The 6,732-nt window shown below is 53.6% G+C and overlaps 1 protein-coding gene across 2 annotated transcripts in view; it reads left to right on the top strand.

Annotated features, from left to right (window-relative positions):
* The first annotated feature begins 571 nt into the window (after window positions 1-571).
* Window positions 572-6,732, top strand: part of SALL1 (spalt like transcription factor 1) — a 17,403-nt gene continuing 11,242 nt past the window's right edge. The window contains exons 1-2 of one of the 2 annotated variants that reach the window (XM_049786053.1): window positions 572-648; window positions 2,508-2,600. In XM_049786053.1, the coding sequence (XP_049642010.1) occupies window positions 2,525-2,600 (76 nt within the window). In that variant the 5' untranslated portion in view covers window positions 572-648; window positions 2,508-2,524. Of the gene's footprint in view, window positions 649-740; window positions 795-2,507; window positions 2,601-6,732 lie in introns of those variants that run through there. The other variant, XM_049786052.1, reaches the window with a different exon arrangement.

Genomic DNA, 6,732 nt, shown 5'->3' with positions numbered 1-6,732 from the left:
CTACTGTAACAAACAGGACCTGGGGAGAAAGTGGAGAGCTAGGCGGAGAGGGTGCGTGTGTGTGTGTGTGTGTGTGTGTGTGTGTGTGTGTGTGTGTGTGTGTGCACGCGCACGTGAGGACCAGCAAGCGAAAAAGAAAAAAATATATATATGTATATATATGTAGGGGAAAAAGAGGTAGAAAAGGTGAAGGAAAAAAAAGAAGTTATAGCAAGGGGGTGGGAAGAGTCGGCTGGAAGAAAAGAAACATTCATCCATCCATACACAAAAGATTTAGATGTAAAGAGAGAGCACAGAAGCTTGGGGAGGGGGATAAAAACGAAAAGTCATTTGAGGGAGCACCATAGGGGTGCGGAATGTCTGTCGCTTTGCTCTGCTCGGAGGACGGGTGCCCACTTCGCGCGAACCGACCGCGGTGCTCTCCAGACTCTGAGGCGCTTCAGAATTGGGGCGTCCTTATGAGCCCTCTCCTTTCCCGATGGTGAGATAGGGCAGGGATTGTGTGTCTGCAACCCCCCCCCCCCCCGATTACTCAGCCGAAGTTTTAGTTTGTCCTTTGGGCGCAGCACTTCGGGAACCTTGGAGAGAAGAGAGACCCCGAGACGCGAGGGGGAAGAGCTAAGACAGAGCCGAAGACCCGAGTTTCAGGTTCGCAGGCGCTCCCGGAGCCCAAAAGACGAGAACGCGGGGCCGGGCCTCCCAAATCCGGGTTCGGGGTGGCTAGAGGGAGGCAGGCTGGGGGAGATGGAGATAGAGCGGAAAGTTGGGCGCCGCGCTCAGCAAGTGTCCGAGAGGTGGGTGCGAGCTTTCGCGGGGGGCCGGCTAGCTAGCAATCCCCCTCACTCAATCCCGAATCGGCGCCGCCACCTCCTCGGCCGGAGCCTGGGGCGCAAAGCCCACTCCTCCAGGACCAGGACAGAGAGAGCCCAAGGGTCCTGGGGAGTGACCCGGTGCAGCGGGGCTGGGCCGCCCCTCCCGAGGCTAGGGGAGGGCTGCAACGAGCCGGGTAAGCGGAGGCGCCCCCTCCCACCACCATCCACCTCCCACCCTATCGTACCCCCACACTGCCCCCCCACCACCAGGGCGGGAGCTGAACTCGGAGCCCCGGGCCGGTCCCTGCGCTCCACCCGCCCCGGGGCTCGGCGGCGCCACCGCGGCCACCGCCTCCCCGCGGAGTGACGCGCCCTGCAGCCAACCGGGGCAAGCGGGGGGAAGGTCCGGGAGGGGTCCTGGGCGGAGCCGGGGGCCGCCCCTTATCCCACGGGCTCGGGGCTGCATCTCCCGAAAAACTTCAGCCCTAATTGTCCTGGGAATGTCCGAGGTAGAGAAAGGGGGCCAGGGAGCCAGAGAGGCTGCGGGATTCTGGAGAGGGGCGGGGGGGCTCTTAGAAGAAGATCGGGGTGGCGGGAGAGCTGCTCCCTCCCTCCCCAAAAATGCGCCCCCCACCCCAAAACCCATCACGTTCCCAAACCTTTCCACGGTCCTCTTCTCCGTGCCCCCCGCGAGCCCGGGGATCCAGGGGGGGGATGGAGAACTCCGGGCGCAGGAGCGCCGAGCCAGGCGGCGAGCGGGAGGGAGAGAGGGAAGGAAGGAGGCCGGGCGGCGGCGGCGACGGGCGGGAGGCGGACCGGCGTGGGGCTGGCTCTTCCCCACTCGCTTCTTTTTCTTTTTTCTTTTTTTCTTTTTTTTTTTTTTTTTTTTTTTTATGGGAGTGGGGATGGGCTGCTTTCTGGTAGCTCTTAAAGCCAGGAAGAAACACTCCCGAACCGGGACTTCCTTCCCCCCCACCCCACCCCCAAAAAAAAATTCCGCCACGGACGAGATCTCTCCTTCCTCGTGGGCCCGCGCGCCTAGCGCCCGAGTTGGGAAGTTCGCGGCGCGCCTCGCCCGTCCTCCCGCCGCCCGCCTGGGTCTCCAAACCGGGCCTCCCGCCGGCCCCACCTCCCGCCCCCCACCCGGGCCGCTCCGTCCCGGGGAGGGCATGCTAATTGAGATTTGGGTCGGCCCTGCCCGCCCGAGATGGTGGGGGGGGTGGTGGGGGTGCCGGAGAGGGAGGGGACGCGGGCCCGAGCGCCGGTGCGCAGAGGCGGGGAGCTGGGCCCCCCGGCGGCCGGGCCGCGGAGTCCCGGGCCGGTGGCGAAGAGGGTTAAACCCAGTCAGTGTCGGGCGGCGCGGGCGCGCAGAGCCAGCCCCTGGGCCGGCTTATTGGGCCAGCGCGCGGAGAGACAGGGGTCTGCAGCAAATCACGAACTAATTGATTAAGGCGAGCGGGTTTGAATAGCGCTGGCCCGGTGCCAATCGCCTTTCAAAGAGCCCCTCTATGATTAATCGCAATGCATTATTGATAATCATAATTATAGCAGGACACATGCGCGCTGCGCCCGGGGCCGGGGAGCCGGGGAGGGGGCGGGCGGGCCGGCGGGCGGGGGGAGCCGCCGCCGCCGCCGCCGCTCGATTTCCGTAATTTTGAGAAGATTTTTTTTTAGTAATTTTTTATTCTGCCCCAGCTGATGTTTGAGCCAGCATGTCGCGGAGGAAGCAAGCGAAGCCTCAACATTTCCAATCCGACCCCGAAGTGGCCTCGCTCCCCCGGCGAGATGGTGAGTGCTCCGGCCCGCGCGCCGTGGACACACACAGACACTGACACACACGCGCGCACACACACACACACACACACACACACACACACACACGCACTCGCACTCACACTCACGCACCCTCGGACCCACGCACACGCGGCGGCCCCAGCGCCCGCTGCCCGGCTCCGCTCGGCGTGGTGTATTTTTCTTTTTTTTTCTTCTTTTCCCTTTTTAATTTTCCAGTGGCCTTTGCTGGACTTCCTTGGGCCGCGGAGAAAGCAAACACTCTTCCCGGCGGGATCTTTCCGGAGTTGTTGGGGTTTGGGGGGGCGGGGGCCTGGCCGGCCTTTCCGGGCAGCGGGACAGGGACCCGCGGAGCCGCAGCCGAGGCGCGGGTGTGAGCCGAGGCCGGGGCCGCCCGCTCGGGGCCCTTCGCGCTCCCCGCAGCGCTCCCGGGCCCCCAGCGGGTCGTCCGCCGTCCCGGCTCTGCAGCCCCCCGAGAAGGAAGTTTCCTTGATGCTGGGGCCGAGCTCCGAGCACCGGGGGTTCCCTGCGCCGCGCCCCCAGCCCCCACTCCTTCTCTCGCCTTCCACCTGGGCCCTCTCCGCGCCACCCGGGGTGCATTTGGGGGTTCTGAGCAGGGAAGAGACAGAAACTGGGGTGTCTGGGCGCCCGCGCCTGACACTTTAGCTAGGGTCGTGGCCAGGGTGCTGAGTGCTCTTTACTGCGATTTGCGGGGGACAGAGTGCTGATGGAATAAGGGGACTTGTCGGGGTCCGGCTCCCCCAAGTTTCTTTACCCGGGATCTTTTCTCCAAGCACATGCACCCCGTCGCAGTCCCCCCCCCCCAGTCCGAAGTTCTTAGATTCGGTGTGCATGAGGTTAAGGATAGAGGTACCCCCATATTTTCCGGAGTCCTGATGATTCATTGCTGGGACTGTGGGTTGGGGGGACACTTTTGTAACTCAAAGAACCTCCCCCCCAAAAAAACCTCGCACTGACTTTCTCCTACGGAGGTAAAAAAAAACTGCGGAGTCCCAGAGGGAATGAACAAGTCCAGAACAAAGTTTGTGTGAGGAGCTTGCTTGATAGAATCAGGACCGGCGGAGAACTGGGCAGGGAAATTGGGGTGTGGACGGAAGACACCCTTTTTACCCTGTAGGGTATTTTACTTTAAGGGCCTCCAGATGGAGGCGATGGAGCTGTGCGGGATATTTGCTTCCCGGCCCCCTGCTTGCTTGCTCCAGGGCTGCGGATGACCGGGATGGGGCGACCCCTGAGCGTCTCCGAGATTCCTCTCAGCATGCTCCAACATTTGGGGCTCTGGAGGAGAGGGGTGGGATCCCCGATGGGCTCAGAAGTGTGTCCCGAGGTCAGCGCTGAACTCGGAGGCCCCTGCGTGCCCCGTGGCTCCCGGCTCCGTCCCCAGAGGCCAGGCCTGCTTCTCCACCGAGCTGGCCTCGGGGACATGCCGGACGCCTGGAGCCAAGCTCGCTCCCTCGCTTCCTTCACCCCACTGTCAGAAATAGAAGGAATGTGGGGGGATTCCTGTACAATATTAGGGAGAACTGAAACGAAATTTTAAAAGTGTTTATGGCATTTGTTTCACCTCTTCCTCTGCATTTTTTTTTTAATTCTCTAGCCTTACCGAGTCTTTGCGAATTTTCAGCAGAGTAGAGCCCCTGAACCCCCTTTCTACCCCCAGGCAAAACTGGGTGCCCCTAGTTAAGGAGACGAAATTCTCTAAGGCCGCAGCTGCAACCCCGGGTCTTTTCTCTGAATTTTCTGAACTGGCTGCTTCTGATCGGCGCCCCCACACCTATCTTTTGCTGAAGTTTCTGCTGAGAGTTTTCCTCTTAAAGTTTACACTGCAGGGACAAATCAAACGTGAGGAGGAAAAGTACCCTAGTCTATTTTGTAAATTTAGACAGATTTTTTAAAAGGTTTTCCAAAATACCCGAGTAAAGGCGCCTGCTTGGAGATACATGATGTCTTCTAAGCTGTGCACCTCTTTCCCTGGCTTCTGACCTAAGAATGGGCTTATCCAAAGAATGTGGAAAGGGAGGCTTCTTCTTACCTTCATTATTTATTAGACCGTTTTATTTTTTTTAAGTTTATTTGAGTTTTGAGGTAAGTTAATTAAGTGAATCAAGTTTCTTTTTCTCTTTTCCTTCTTCCCTTTCTTCTTTTCTTTTTTATCCCCGAAGCTGGTTCATTGTCCCAAGAACAGTAAAACTGTGAGGGGCTCCAGGAGCTCCTACCGGCCCCCTTCTCACCTCTTCCCCTCCCCATTTTCTTCTGCAGTAAAGGTTTTGGGTTATGACTGTTTTTACTTGGTGGAACAATAAGTTTGGATTCTCCTGCCTAGAGGGTAGATTTTGTAATAGGGTTACAGGATTTAGTATGTTGTAATAATATTAGGACACAGCTAATCCTCCTCCCCGGCTCCCTTACAGGAGGGTCCTACTCTCCTTTTTATTTGGGGACAGTGGGGAGTGAAATGGAACTGAGAGTTTATGACATAGCTCAGAGTTGCCTTTTAAAAAAGTCACTCACTTTTCTACCTTCAATGTAGCAATCTCCATTTCTCTTCTCTTCCCCAAATATATACTTTAAGCAGTTAATGGATTTTTGATTTGTGTGTGTGTGTGTGTGTGTACGCATGTAGGTAGAGAGAGAGAAAATGCAAATTTTAGAAGACAATCTCTCAAATATGTGGTTACTTTTTCTTGATTTTGAAATGATCTTAAAATATGACAGATGAAATATCAAATATACCAAGTTTAGTCTGCTCGATGCTCTTAACCCCTGAGAGCTTCTCAAATGCTAAAATTTTAGTCCAGAGTGGGATCTAGAAAAGTTTGTGGACCCCAGTAACAGTTTTCACAAAAGGGGTCTCTCAAAGCTACGGGCTACATGTCAGACATGTATGAGAGAGTGTGTGTGTGTGTGTGTGTGTGTGTGTGTTTGTGTATGCGCTTCTATAAAGAAAATGGGGGTTTCTGCTAAACAGCCACACCGCTAACTTCATCAAAACAATTTTTAAAAACTGTCTTATCTGGTCAGCCTTAGAATGTGCTGTTTTAATTCTAGTTGATATAGCTATAAGATCCGCAGCACGCTAAAATTAGCTTGAAATTTTTGACTACTTGTGAAACCAGGATTGTGGCAGATGTGACATGCCTCTTGAATGATATTCAACAAGTCTCAGATTACTTGTGGAAAAATGACTTCCACTGGAAAAATTATTTACTGAGATAAATAGTTCTGAGGAAAGAGAATATTAGAACCTATTGGTTTTTGCATTACATTTGAATTTCAAGAGTGAATATGAGTGAGTGAGTTTGTGTGTGTGTGTGTGTGTGTGTGTGTGTGTGTGTGTGTGTGTGGCTTTGCTTGCATGGATGCAGTTTTTAAGATTCCTGTAACTACATGGATGATCCATTCATTTATTTTTGTGCTTAGCATTTTTCACAGAAAATATAATATTGGGAGAAAGATAAAAACATCATTAACTGCTTAGATAGCACTAACTCATAGAAAGTCTCTTAAAATTTCATTTTTATTTATACTAATAATGAAATTCTATTATTTACTAAAGCAATTTACTCCTTGTGGGCAGCTTAATGGCAATACATTGATTTCTGGGCCGAAAAGGTTAGCAAGAACTATAATTAATTGCTTTTTTTGAAAAACCGACACCTGCAAGATAAGGCAGTTGGAAAGAATTCATGTTTAATCAGGCCTATGTTAAAGCTGTGCCATAATGGAAGATGCTGGAGGAGAAAATAAAATGTGAACTGTTTTCTGGGCTTTGCTTCGGACTGCACCTACTTCTTAAACTGTTAAAAAAAAAAAAAAACTAAGCAAGTCAAGTGTAGCTGGGCATGAGAGTATACATGTAAAAGGGTTTTTGTGATGCTGATCATTTTGTGGTTTATTTTTCATCCTGTTTTACCTATGGTTTATAGGCACAAGGGGCAATCAATAGGTCATCTCTGGGGGACTTCCTTTCGTGTCTTTCCACTTTTGTAGCAATGTTGTCTTTTTTAGTGATCCTTTCCGGAACCAGAGAGCCTCAGTTGTAATGAGTGTCTCACTGGGAACCTGGGAAGAAGTAGGGAGAGATGCCTAGTGCCCCAAGTTCTCCGAG

The sequence above is a fragment of the Suncus etruscus genome, chromosome 14, assembly GCF_024139225.1.
Source record: "Suncus etruscus isolate mSunEtr1 chromosome 14, mSunEtr1.pri.cur, whole genome shotgun sequence".
NCBI classification, from domain to species: domain Eukaryota; kingdom Metazoa; phylum Chordata; class Mammalia; order Eulipotyphla; family Soricidae; genus Suncus; species Suncus etruscus.
Note: the sequence above shows the minus strand (reverse complement) of the source record. Positions and strands in the feature narration are given on the sequence as shown.